This window comes from Felis catus, chromosome B4 (assembly GCF_018350175.1).
Source record: "Felis catus isolate Fca126 chromosome B4, F.catus_Fca126_mat1.0, whole genome shotgun sequence".
Lineage (NCBI taxonomy): Eukaryota > Metazoa > Chordata > Mammalia > Carnivora > Felidae > Felis > Felis catus.
The window spans coordinates 58225072-58239757 of record NC_058374.1 but is presented as its reverse complement, the minus strand read 5'-3'; the positions used below and the strand labels follow the sequence as shown (position 1 = coordinate 58239757).

At 38.7% G+C, this 14686-nt stretch overlaps 1 protein-coding gene across 3 annotated transcripts in view; it reads left to right on the top strand.

The window, feature by feature from the left end:
- Nucleotides 1–14686, top strand: part of BCAT1 (branched chain amino acid transaminase 1) — a 107151-nt gene that overhangs the window by 60187 nt on the left and 32278 nt on the right. For all 3 annotated transcript variants that reach the window (XM_019834701.3, XM_006933567.4, XM_006933568.5), the window contains exon 6: nt 14394–14557. In XM_019834701.3, coding sequence (XP_019690260.1) covers nt 14394–14557 — 164 coding nt within the window. The remainder of the gene's footprint in view (nt 1–14393; nt 14558–14686) is intronic.

The following is a 14686-nucleotide window of genomic DNA, read 5'->3' as shown; positions in this document are numbered from 1 at the left end:
GACCATGAGATCATGACCTGAGCCAAAGTTGGTCGCTCAACTGACTGAGCCACCCAGGCGTCCCAACAATTTAATTTTTTTTTAATGTTTATTTATTTTTGAGAGCAAGAATTCCAAGCAGGCTCTGTGCTGTCAGCACAGAGCTGGACACAGGGTTCGATCTCCTGAACCATGAGATTGGACCTGAGCCGAAACCAAGAGTTCAACATGTTCAACCGACTGAGCCACCCAGGTGCTCCTCGTCCACACTTTTAATGTGCTCTTTTGCAATCCTATTTGAGATATTTATTCACTACACTGGTTACAAACAGTATTAAATTCTCATTTGCATAACTTAACATGTTTCACATTAATGGCCCCGTCTAAGTATCTTCAAATTTTGAGTTGGTTTTCAGAAATCCAGCTTATTTGCATTGATTGCAGCTTGTGATGATCAGCTTGTTCTCATCAGTCTAGTCATACCAGTGGACAGCCCCTTCCACTGCATCATTATCACAGGGGATGCTTCTTGTGGTCATCTTCATTTCTACCCTTGGAGTGTGGTGCAGCCAGTTAATAATTCTACCTCTCAGTTCAGGGCACCTTCCCATCATGGGCGCTGAGGTCTTTCTCTTGGTTTCTTGATTCCCTTCCATCTTCATTCCCCAGTCTCATCTCATCTCCTTCTCCCCCACTGGAAATCATTATCATGTATTGAATGAATATTCTTTTGGTTTGTATGTGTTTTTAAGTATTTCTCATTACTTTGTATGCCTGGCATTTTCGTTTATATAAATGGTTTTGTTCTACAGATCTCATTGTGTTTCTTAACGTTTTCCCAAGGCACATTGTTTTTCATTTCTGTCCAGGTTACTGTGTGTATATCCAGTCCATCACTTCTTTCATTCTTTTGTTCTTTTGTTCTTTCAACAATTTTTTTGATGATTAATTTTTATTTCTGAGGAATATAGTGTGCATGTGAGTTGGCGAGGGGCAGAGAGGGAGACACAGAATCCGAAGCAGGCTCCAGGCTCTGAGCTGTCAGCACAGAGCCCGACACGGGGCTTGAACCCACAGACCGTGAGATCATGACCTGAGCCAACGTCGGACGCTTAACTGACTGAGCCACCCAGGTGCCCCTCCAGTCCATCACTTCTAACTGCTGCAGCGTTGTTCCTGCCAGACACCTGCCACACCTGTCCCAGTTGTCTTACTAGGATTCCATTTCCCTCTTGCCTTATATGGTCCTGCACTGAGCAGTTTGAAAATGTACACCCAAGGGAATTCTTTAAAGAGTGTTTCCCGACCAGATGCCCTTGGCCCATCTTACTTTCCAATCTAGGAAGGTTCTGCTTTTCAAGAAAGTCCTGGTTTTCTTTGATGAAATGCAGTCACTTGGTCTGACACTGTCACCGTCCCCTGGCATTATGAGGCTCTCCTAAGTGTCAGCCATAGTGCTTGCTGCCTCCATTGTGCTGAAACAACCCTGTGTGTAGGAGCTTCTGGTGGCATTTTAGAGATAAGGAAACCGAGGCTCAAAGACGTGAAATAAGAACCCCTGTGCTCTTAGCCTCTCTGTCGTGGGGTTGGGTCTAGGGATACAGTGTTGAGCAAAAGCCACAGTTTTGCTCTCAAGGAACTCGGTGTCTAGGGTAGGAGTCCCATTTTCATAATAAAACCCATGAAATGAATGTGTACTGATAGGTAGAGGTCAGTGCTGTGAAGAAATGTGGTGTAGCTCAATCACAGTAGTTAGTGTGGAAATAACAGACGGGGCTACTCAGATCTTTCCCATATTGTTCTGTTATCAGTCCACCTTTGTGTCTATTTCCTTCCCTTCTCTGAGCTAACTGCTTTTTTGCTCCCAATTATATTTGACATAATCACCCCAGGTTTTATGATATGTTATATATTATGCATTACATAACACATAATCACACAATGCACACCTGTGTTATGTAACACACATATACACATATTCAGTTATAATACTTCCAAATTTAGGAATATCAGTTTTCACATGCCAACTTGCCAATCTATTTCTGGGATTTTATTTTTTTTTAAAGGAATTTTTAAAAATAATTTTTAAATTTTTAAAAATGTTTATTTTAGAGAGAGAGAGAGAGAGAGAGAGAGAGAGCGAGCAGGGGAGGGCAGAGAGAGAGGGAGACACAGAATCTGAAGCAGGCTCCAGGCTCTGAGCTGTGAGTGCAAAGCCCGATGAGGGGCTCAAACTCACAAACCATGAGATCATGATCTGAACTGAAATAGGACGCTCAACTGACTGAGACATCCAGGCGTCACCCCCCAATTTTTTTTTTAATTCCGGTATAACTATCAGATATAGAACATAATGATCCAATACTTGCATATATTGCAAATTGATCACCACAATAAGTCTAGTTAACTTCCATCACCATACATAATTACAAAATATTTTTTCTTATGATGAGAACTTGAAAGATTTACTCTTTTAGGAACTTTCAAATGTTTGCGATACGGTATTATTAACTGTAGTCGCCATGCTGTAAGTTACCTCCCCAGGACTTACTTATTATGTATCTGGAAGTTTGTATGTTTTGATCCCCTTCACCCATTTCTTCTACCCCCTGCCTCTGGCAACCACCAATCTGTTCTCTGTATCTATGAGCTCGTTTTGTGTGTGTTTTCATTTTTGTTTTAGGTTCCAAGCATAAGTGAGATCATCCAGTATTTGTCTGACTTATTTCACTTAGCATGATGTCCTCAGGTTCCATCCATGTTGTTGCAAGGCCGGATTCCTTCTTTTTTTCATGGCTGGGTAATATTCCGTTGTATATGTATACCACATCTTCTTTATCTATTCATCCATCAGTGGATACTTAGGTTGTTTTTGTGTCTTGGCTGTTATAAATAATGTGCAGTAAGCACAGAGGTACATATATCTTTTTGAGTTCATGTTTTCTTTTTTTTTTTTTTTTTTTTTTTTTTTTTTTTTTTTGGATAAGTACTCAGAAGTGGAATCAGTGGATCATATGGTATTTCAATTTTTAATGTTTCTGGGAATCTCCATACTGTTTCCATGGTGACTGTACCACTTTACATTCCCTCCAACAGTGCACAAGGGTATTTTTCTGGGATTTTAAAGGTGAGATTGGGGGAGGGAAAAACATCTGGTAACAAACTCAGTACGAAAGGTAAACAAAGATAAAGAAGCTTCCTTCTCACTATCATTCTGATCCAGAGTTCCACAGTTTTCCTCCTTCCACAATTCCTGTTGTCAGCTTTTCTTAGATTCTTCTAGTGGTACATATTCATACCTCTGCCTGCATACATGTGTTTGTCATTGAAACATACATTGTGTGTTTCTTTTTACAAAACTAGAAGTAATTTTTTTTTGCTTTATATTTTTTACTTTAAATAACAGAATAAATAAGTGTAACACAAATTCAGAATGGTTTCTTTTGCTTCCTTCTACATTGAGCAGGGTCTAGAAAGACAAGAAACTGCTTTAGCTGTATACAAATTAACTGTGAGTTTAATTGCATACCTTGGTTATGGTCACTTGGCACACATTGTTTAAAAAAAAAGATTTAAATTACTCCAACTTCACTTTATTTTAGAGGGAGTGATAGAAGGAATTGAAATAGACTCAAAAGCTAGAATTAACACTCTTAAAATGTCTTCCTATAGTCTGTAAACATTTATATTTACATTTTTCCCCTGGGTTTTGTTTTGTTAAAAAAAATAGAGGAGAAAATAGAAAATATTTTAATACTCCACAATTCTCACTCCCAAGTGGTCAGAAATGAGGAAGAATACAATATTTATTAAGACTAACCTTATGCTACACAATGTGCCTCATAATTTTATAGATATTATGATACTTACACCTCACAAGAGCCCTATGGATTAACTATTACTATCTCCATTTGGTAGAAGATGGAATAGAGACACAGAAAGGGAGATGTCTTGCTAAATAACTTATAAATGATAGAACAGAACAGAAATTAGAACACCAAAATGATTACCTTCCAAATTTATCACCTCCTGCTTCTCTCTTCCCATAGATATGGTGAGAGCAAAAAACTTCAAATTGCTAAGATTGCAAGGATTTTCAAAATCTTCAAAAATTTTCAAAATTTTTTGATCACAAACCTATATTTGCACTTTGGTTGCATTTTAGAAGACTTAAAACACTCATAAATGGAGAGAGATGAAAGATGTTAAAGAATATTAATCCAATTCAAAATGCATTTGTTGAGCCTTAGCTTTGTGTAAGGTATCTTCTCAAAATTCCTCTTGGGGGAACAGAAAAAAAAATAGGAAAATATTCCATCTACCTCACCCCTAGCCTGCTACAGAGAGCTTTAAGTGTTTAATCTGCTTTCATACAATGCTATTAATCATAACATACTTTTGATAATCCAAAACTAGAGGTAATTCTTTGTGCAAGTTTTGCCAAAGCTCAAAGATTTTTACACACATTCTCACACACACATAGAGTTTAAAGAGAATTAGAATGAAAATCTGTGCACATAATGCCCAGTGAAGATTAGAACATGACAGTACAACTGGGCTCAGAACATGACTAGTACAGTTGAAACCCTGTGTGTACCCTTCTCTGTTGATTCCCCTTCCCTCCCCAGAGTCAAGTAACCATGTGGCGTGTACTTAATTCTTTATTCTCTCCTCTTTTTTACCTCCTGCCCCCAGATATGTGGTTGTTTTACTATAGATGGACATCTGGGTTATTTCTAACTTTTGACTATTATAAATAAAGCTGCTGTGCACATCCTTGTACACATCTTAGGGTGAACATATGTACCACTTTCCTTTGGTATTTACCTAAGAGTTAGATGTGGTTTTGCTTTACTAGATAGTGCCAAATGGTGTTCCAAAATGCTTATACCAGTTTATTCTCCCACCAGCAATGTATGAAAATTCTATTTGCTTCTTATCCTTGCTAACACTGGTAGTGTCTTGTTAATTTTACCCATTCTGATATCTGCAGTCTTATCTCCTTGTGGTTTTAATTTTTATTTCTCTGAGATAGATTACATTGAGTACCTTTTTATATATTTATTGGCTATTAGAAATCCTTTTTGGAAGTATCTTTGCAAGTCTTTCGCCATTAAAAAAATTGATTTGACTTTTTAATTTTTTTAGAGTCTTTATATGTTCTAGATATAAATTCTTTGTCAGAGGTACATTTGTTTCATAAGTAAGTTTCCATTCTGTGACACGATTCTTTGTCAGATAAATGTGTTACAAATAGTGTTCCAGTCTGTGTCTTGCTTTTGTGTCTGTGTTTTGCTTTTTCACACTCTTACTGGTATTATTTATTTATTTATTTATTTATTTATTTATTTATTTATTTTTAAGTTTATTTATTTTGAGGCAGGAGGCAGTGTGAGAGGGGCAGAGAGAGAGGGAGAAAGAATCCCAAGCAGGCTCAGCACTGATTACACGGAGCTCATTCCCATGAACTGTGAGATCATGACCTGAGCCAAAACCAAGAGTCAGACACTCAACTGACTGAACCACCCAGGCACCCCACTTACTGGTATCTTTTAGAAAACAGAAGTACTTATTTTTAATGTAATTAAATTATTTTTTCAGTATGTTTTGTGGCTTTTATGTGTTTTAAAGAAATTCTTCCTTACTCCAAGGTCATATTTGTGCTTTTCCATTTAAATGAAATCCATTTGGAAGTGAACTTTTTGTGAAGGACTCCATTTTATTTTTCTCCATATGGATGCCAAGTTATTCCATTACTATTTATTGAGTGGTCTGTCTTTTCTTGCCTGATTTACAATGCCAGCTGTTGATATGTTAAGTTTCCCATAGATGAAGTCTGTGTTTGGCTCCTCAGCTGTACCTTCTCTCTTTCTCTCTCTCCCTCTTCCCTTATTTGTTTCTCTCTCATTTCTACATAAATGGCAGCCATACTATGAACACTCTGGTTTGTATTCTTGTTTTTGTATTCACTAGTTGTCTTAGAGATTCTTCCACATTAGTACATATGGATCTACCTCTATTTTATCCACTTTCTTAGCTGCAAGGCATTCCATCCTACATATATATTACTTAATTGTATACAGGACGCCATAAATTATATGTCACCCCATTATTTTATGCACTGAAATGGAAAACATTGCTAAACTATGATGCAGTACCTTCCTGACATTCCTGACTGAGTCATGAATTAGTCATACCAGCCTTTTATTCATTTTTTAAATGTGTGTTTTCAGAGAACATCTGCAATTCTTCCAGCCATCAGTTGTGCTGCTTGGCTTATGATAGGCATTTTTTATTTTTGCATATATCTTAATAACAAAAGCTAACACAGATTTATCTTCATATGGATGTCTTCCTACTGCGGGTCCCATGAGAAGACTGGTTGTTGCTTTGTAGGAAAATATTGAATTGAAGGTGTTTGATATTAATACAGATATTTGTTTCACTAATATCGAATACATGCTCTGCGTGTATTTGCACCTTTCTCTGCGATAATTTTTCTTTCAGGGCCAAGTCATAACTTTTTAAAGACATTTTAAATGACAATTAACACGTATGACATCACCAGTGCCCATAAGCCATTGGAAGTACCATCAGTATGAACAGCTAATTCCAAGTCTGGTAATGCCGGCTTTACCATGAGTGTACTGAGCCAAAAGCAATTGTAAAATGCCAAGCCTGGATTTCAGACATGTTAGTGTGAGGAAAAATGAACATCTTAGGATCTATGGAATATGGCAGAATAATTTATGCAGCTAGTGTCCTGTTGATCAGGACAAACATAAGAACTATTATTAGTAAATTGAATAAAATGAGATAGTTAAATTTGGGAATCTTAAGAGTGCAGGCTTTCTTCAAGGAATTTATGCTGTAGACATATCCCCTAGTTCACATGAAGGCATATCTTCAAAGATATTTATTGTAGCTCACAAAATTTTCTGACAGATTGGATGTGAATATGAGAGGAGAAAGGTCAAATTTTCCTTTTGGTCAGAGCAACTGGGTAGTGACCGTTGGTTGGGATGGGAAAGAGTGAGGGAAAAGGTTTTTCATGCATATTTGTTGGAGGTGATGATGGGTAGAATCTAGAGTTCAGTTTTGGACATGGTAACTTAAGCTCAAGTTACCAAGTGGTAGGTAGATCTACAAGTCTGAAATTCAGGGGAGTGTTTGGAATTTAAGTCATAAATTCTAGTGTTTAACATAAAACACCTTTAAAGGCAAGGGTTGGAATGAAGTTATTAAGAGAAGAAATGTAGACACTGATGAAAAGAAGGTGAGGACTAAGTCCTGGGCAAGCCACAGCATTTAGAAGAAAGGGAGATAAAAAGGAATCAGCTAAGAAGTCTGAGAAGTAGCAGCCTGCTAGGTAGAAAGAAAAACAAGAGGGCTTGGTGAACTGGAAGGCAAGTGAAGGACATGGAAGCAGTGATCAGTTCTGGCAAATCCTGCCCACAGGACCAGAGAAGTGAGGTCCAAGGACTGACTCTTGGATTTGGCAACACGAAGGTCCTTGCTGAAATGGATGTCCTGGAGGGGGACATGCGGTAAAGGGAATGTGTTTGTTTTAGATGGGAGATACAATGGCATATTTCTAAGCTGATGGAATTATCCAGAGAAAAGGGAAAATTGATTGTTAAAATATTCAAAAGATTTCCCAAGCTCTATCTTTGTCATGGTTCTACTTCTGAGGGTGACAGTACTGACAGGCAGTAATATGTGACCATATAAAGGTGACAGAAGTAGAGTACATCCGTTTCTCTGCTCCACTGTGTCACAGAATGCCCCACAAGACTTGTACATACTCCCCTTCATAACCTCCTCTCCCCTTGTTCTCTCTCGAATCCATGACATTCAGCCTTTCAGCCCCCCGAACCCCCACTGAAATATGCTTGTCAAGATCACCAAGGACCTCCATTTGCCATATCCAATAGTCCATTCTTGGGGCTCCCTTCAGTGTAACATCCTTTCCCGTGCACCAGCCCACTCAGGATCCTCTTTCTCATTTGGTCAGCTGGGTTGGGACTTGCCTATTTGGGGAGCATCTCAGGGTAGTTGTCAACTCCCTGTGTTGGTCTAAACTGTCTCTCTATTCCGGGCCCATTGTGTGCTTGGCCCAGACAATAGAACCAAATTGGATGGAATCACAAAGTCAAAGTCTGAGCGCTTGAGGCTAGGTCAGTGAGGAGACCTTGGTTTTGAGGCCATTCTTGGTACAAGGAAAATGTATGTGTAACATTTTCCTGTCCTCTGGAGAAGGGGCCAGCAAACTTTCCCTGTGAAGCCAGATAGCTTCTTGTCTCTATCTTTGTAGCACAAAAACTTCAGTAGGCAACACATAAATGCATGAATGCATGTATTCCAATAAAATTTTTTAGAAAACAGGAAGCAGCCTGAAGTTTGACAACCCTCTCCCCCCCACCCCCGCACCCCCCATCAAGTCATTTCACAAAGGGAAATGAAGCGTGGTTTTTCTAAAGAGTGACTCATTCTGGCTCCTCCTGGGTACTTCTCTATTGAATTTTCTGGACCATTTGTTTAATAATCCATGCTGAAATTTCTCTTTAGGATTGATTTTGAATATAACCAAGCTGTATTCCCCAAGATATGGGTATAATGATCCTTTTTCCTAAGTGTTCATCCACCACAATTCCAACATTGAGCATTGAATGTAGTTCCATGGTCCCATCTACAGTCATCTTAATGTCACCTTCATGCCCTGCATGTTGGTACATATTGAATTTATTTACCAGTTATAAATGATTATTTATAAAAGCAATAACAATCGCTACTTGTTGGATGCTTGAACAAGATGAGGTTATGGTGCTTTCCACAGGTTATCTAATTCTTACACCAACCCTGTGAGCAGGAACTATCATTGCGTTTAACTTTAGACATGACAGGTAGGTGTTCTTTTGGTTGTTTTCTCCTTATCTTTAGGTTTTTTTTTTAAACTGTGTGTTTTTAAAGTTTAAGTTTTTTTTTTTTTTTAATGTTTATTTTTGAGAGAGAGAGAGACAGAGCACAAGCAGGGGAGGGGCAGAGAGAGAGGGAGACACAGAATCCAAAGCAGGTTCCAGGCTCTGAGCTGTCAGCACAGAGCCCGACGCGGGGCTCGAACTCACAGACCATGAGATCATGACCTGAGCTGAAGTCCAACGCTCAACTGACTGAGCCGCCCAGGCACCCCAAAGTTGAAGATCATTCTTATTTAAAAACTAAAAAAAGAATGAAGTGCTAACCTTCTTTTTGTCAAGTGTTCAATATATACTGTCTTTCTATTTGACCAGGACTGATATCCTCTACCCATTTTAGAGCAAGCCTCAGAAAAATTCTGGACTTTAGCTTCTTCCCATGGTATTTTTGAATGTCTACATATAAATTCTGTTAGTTTAGAGGCCAGCACTAAAGGAAATCAGGGGGCAAAGGAACATTTTCTCTGTGATGTCAGCGCAACATACAAGGATTAGCATTAGATATTTTTTTTAATCAAAATAATTCAAATATGGCAAATAAGTCCCCTAGGTTGTTTTCACAACCCCTTTCTATAAACAACATCTTATTAAGATGGAGAGTCGTTGAACAAAAATGTAGTGAACCTGGTATAACAATGTACAATGCTCTGTGTAGGGGACAAAGATGGTCTTCATGGGGTGTACAGATTTGTAAGAGGTAGGGAATTAAAGAAGCATTTGTAAGAAGGTGTGATGGACATTTTATCTAAATGTACAGAAGTACACGGTGCTGTAATAGCATGTAACACAAGCACCTAGCCTTGTGAAGAGGGCTCATTTTCTGAAATCACAGTAAAAATTGAGATTGAAGGATTTATATTACTTCAGAAAGAGAGGGCATGTCTTAGTCTGCTGTGGCCGCCATATCAGAATCCCACAGACTAGGCATCTCAAATACCAGAATTTATTTCCTCACAGTTTTGGAGGCTGGAAGTTCAAGATCAAAGTGCCAGCAGGGTTGGTTTCTGGTAAGGTCTCCCCATAGATGTCCACTTCACTGTGTCCTCCCAGAGCCTTCTGTGTGTGCGGAGGGAGTGGAGAGCTCATGCTCTAATGTCTCTTCGTCTCATAAGGGCACTAGTTCTGTTGGATTAGGTCCTAATCTTTTGACCTCATTTGACCTTAATTACCTCCTTAAAAACTTTAACTCAAAAAGTAGTCACATTGAGGGTTAGGGCTTCCAACATATAAGTGTTGGGGGCAGACACATTTCAGTCCATAACAGGGGAGCAGAGAGCATTCTGGGTAGGTGGAATAGTTCAGGAAACCATGTGGAGGCAGAAAAGTGAGGAACTGAAAGGGGCCAGTGTGGTTTGAGCATGGGGTGCCTAGAGTGTGAGGGCCCTGCTGAAGGCTGAGGTGAAAGGAAGTGAGGCCCCGGTTGGAACCCTCTCTAGGGTAAGAAATCTTGGGTCCTTCACTTATTGTTTTAAGTTTCAACACTACAAAAAGAGCTCTGGACTAAGAGCAGAAGATCTAGAGCTTAATAACTGACCTTGGGCAAATCATTTGTTTGGAGCCTATGTAAAAATCAGGAATTATAACCCTTAACTTTTAGGACTGTTTGATCATATAAGGTAAAACCTGTAAAATGTCTTAGAAACCGAAAACTGTGTAATTACTGAGGTTTTTTTTTTTTTTTTAATCTTTCACTAGACCAACTAGTTTTTCCTGCCAAAAGGTCATGAATTTGTGACTCACGTGCTCAAAGCTTTGCATGAACCAGTGGCCCTCTCCGTATCTCTTATAGAGCCCCTCAATCCACTATTCTTTACCATTTTCCCCTCTAAAATAAATTAGGATCCTTTGGGGATTAAAAAAGTCATGCCACTCTGTTTGAAAAATGTCCCTGTTATTCCCAATTATCTTATTTCTTCTGTCCCGTATTTGTCTTGCTTAACCAGAATTTTTCAGGGTGCCTGGGTGGCTCAGTCAGTTAAGCATCCAACTTCAGCTCAGGTCATGATCTCACACTTCGTGGGTTTGAGCCCTGCAGGCTCTGTGCTCACAGCTCAGAGCCTGGAGCCTGCTTCAGATTCTATGTCTGCCTCTCCCTACCCCTATCCCACCCATGATCTATCTCTCAAAAATAAATGAATGTTAAAACAACAACAACAACGATTTTTCTGAAGTTTCCACACTGCTACTGTGCTTCTCTGCCTTCCACGCCACAAGGACTAATAGTACCTTTCTCAGCTCTCAAAGCACTTCCTGCCATCGTTCACATAACCTCTGAAATCCTGTCTTTTTATGCACTAATTTTCTGACTGACTCAGAAGTGGTAATTTTCACTGGAACATGTCACTTTATTTTCCATCACACCCAAGTGTCTTGTTATTTTGTGCAAAATTTACATGCATTGAATACCTTTATGTGTTTATCTGTGAGGTACAATATAAAGTAAGATGAGTATTTTTGGTATACATCAGAATGTCAACCTAAGTCAGTGTGGTCCCTTGAGAAGTTACATACTTTACCTCTATGAGATTTTATATTCTCCATTTCCCCTGGCCTTTTTTTTTTTTTTAAGCCATCTTCAATTCCTAATATATTGAAATAATCCAGGAAACTAGCAAAAAGAATTTAAAAAACCCAACAATGTTCATAAGGAAATGAAACTTAATGAAACTGATTTACATTACTTATCAGATGTGGTCTTTCATAACTTCTCTTTATTTGTGTGGTTTTTGCTTTATTTGAATAGAAGACTGACCTTGTCATCATAGAAGTGTGTTTACTGCCATTTAATTAATATTATAAAAGAACTGACTCTTAATTGCAGCAGTAGCACAGAATTTAAATTGCTTTCCAGGATAGAAGGGAGAATTCAGAGAAAACAAATAAAGGTTCCTGAGGGTAGAAGCAAACCCAGTCCCAAAGCTCCCTTCCTGATGCAGTTAACTTTTATTTATTTTCACTCTTGAAGCAGTGTGACCATTTGCAGTAAAGTCGCAGAGTTCTTTTCATGAGAAGGCGATCAATATAAGTAATCATTTAAGGATGAAGGTGACTAAGCTGTGCTCAACACTAGTACTTGAAGTACTTGTAAAAAACATGAATTGACTTTGCTTAAATTTCAGAAAATAAAATGTTAGTACACATAACCACATTTTCTCAACATTGGAAAATTCTAGTCTATAATTTACCTGCTTGCTAAGAATAAAAGTGTTCCTTAAAGGTTTATTGATTTTTTTTTTTCCAGAAATAGATTTAACGCGTAGGATTATTCCATTTCCATCTGTGCTCTCTATACCACCACCTAGTGGAATAAATGCAAGTTTACCCATCATTTCAAGTCAGGGGAAGGAAATGAGGAAGATGAAAATTAACTCACACCAGTATTTTCGTGATGATGAGTTATTGCTTTTAGTATAACGCAGGTTGCGAAAAATACATGAGTTTAGAGTGAAAAAAGCCCAGACATTTATGTGTTCTCTAATAAAATGCTTATCTGTTTGCCCACAAATAAGCCATTTCATTCAGAAACGTAGAAGATAGATAAATGACTGAAGATGTGTCCTGCAGATTGTATTTCTAAGTTCTGTTGGGGAGCTTCTCTTCATTACTCAATACGAGGGTTCATAAAATTTAAAAAAATATATATATTAATCTTCACAGTTCCTCTGAGATGAAAATATCATTGCATTTCCTTAACTGATAGGTAAATAAAAGTGTGGAGATAAGATAGTTTTTATCAAAGCTGAGAAGAAAGGCAGGTTTGTATTATTATTCTGAAGTTTTCTGTCCCAAACATTGAAATAAAAAAGGCAAATGAAGTTTCAAGGCTCTTCACTCTTTATTGGTAGGTGAGTCCTCTTCAGCCCCAACTAAGAACAAATTCAGACAGGTAAAACACCAAAACCTGTTGTTGCTTGCTGACTCTGGTCATCCAAGCCTTTCTTGGTCTCATGTTCACATGGAGTGCAAATGGAATCATGTTTCCGTTTTCTGAGGGTTGCATGCCTTTTAGATGGCATCAGTGTGCACATATAGAGACACATTTCTTTAATGTCTGTGAATATTTTACCTACCTGATTCTTTTAAATTTTTTTTTTTAACGTTTTATTTATTTCTGAGACAGAGAGAGACAGAGCATGAGCAGGGGAGGGGCAGAGAGAGAGGGAGACACAGAATCCGAAGCAGGCTCCAGGCTCTGAGCTGTCAGCACAGAGCCCGATGCGGGGCTCGAACTCACAGACCACGAGATCATGACCTGAGCCAAAGTTGAATGCTCAACCAACTGAGCCACCCAGGCGCCCCTTTACCTACCTGATTTTTGATGACCTGGCCATCAGTAGTGAGTGAGGGGCCTTGGGCCAGTAGGTAATAGAAGGGAGATGTAATGAAATTCAGAAGAAAATAACCCCAAATCCACTTTTAGCTAGTTCATCAAAACAAAAGCCACAAAATCAGCTGGAATTGAGTCTCTTCTTATTCTGTCCATGACAGACTCTTACCACCGTCTAGTCAGACCAGACTCTAGTGAAGACTGGACACAAGTGTTTTATATCCCAAGACTGTAATAATCCTGGACTTGTTTTCTTATTTCCAGTGGTCTTGAATTGCATAGAATAGCCCAGTAGCCTTCTTTTTTTTTTTTTTGCCTTTATAATACATAGCCCTTAAGGCTTTCAGTCTTTCAGTTTTCCTCCTTAGTAAACAACTGACAGTAATTACTGATGAAAACTGTTTTATGCTGGAGATATTTATATGGTTTTGCATTGCTGGCTTATGATTTTCCAGTGTTTGTGGGAAAGACCATTTTCTATCTTTGTCATTCACGTTATAAATTCCTGAATCCTTCATTCTCTGGCTTTTAGGGGGATATTTATCTCCTCTGGTATCTTTGTCTCTAAGGAGGCTACACTCTTGCTGTCTGCTTCCTGTGACAGTTGTGGAAATGGCACACTCACCTGTGCCCGCCACCTGCTGGAGGCCCTGGCATGTCCTGAAGTAGCAGTAGTCAGTGAACATAGAAGGGGAAACTAAAAAAGCAAATATTACATTTCTTCTCCACAGACTAAAGTCATGTCTGGGTTCTTCCCTTTTTCATTTCCCAATCAGTGCAACATTGCAAGGTGTTATATAGCTAGTTGTCAAAAAGGTACCTCTCCTCTTAAAACCCTACTCACGCACAAAAAAAAAAAAAAAAAAAAGTTGACAAATTGGCTTTTTTCCCGAAAATCCTGACTCAGAAGGCAAAGCAACATGAAACTTCAGCACTCCATTCTTTGTGTTTTCTTCTTAAAAGACCATCTGGCTTTGTGTAACTCAACTTTAGAAGGAACAGCGCCTGTGCCTAGACAGCCCCTCTGGGAGGTAGTTACAGATCTATTCTAGACTTTACGACTGTTGTCTACATTTAAATTAACAGTCATGTGTACTTTTATTTTATTTTAGCCTTCCCTTGGAGTCAAGAAGCCTACCAAAGCCCTGCTCTTTGTAATCTTGAGCCCAGTGGGACCTTATTTTTCAAGTGGAACCTTTAAGCCTGTGTCCCTGTGGGCCAATCCGAAGTATGTCAGAGCCTGGAAAGGTGGGACTGGGGACTGCAAAATGGGAGGGTAAGTAAATCTGTGTCTCTATCTAAAGGAAAGAGCCCTTCACTACCACTGAGTTATTTTCATCCCACATCAATCCAAGTACATATATTAATATTCAAGTTGAAATGCTCTTTTTTGCTTTGTGTTTAC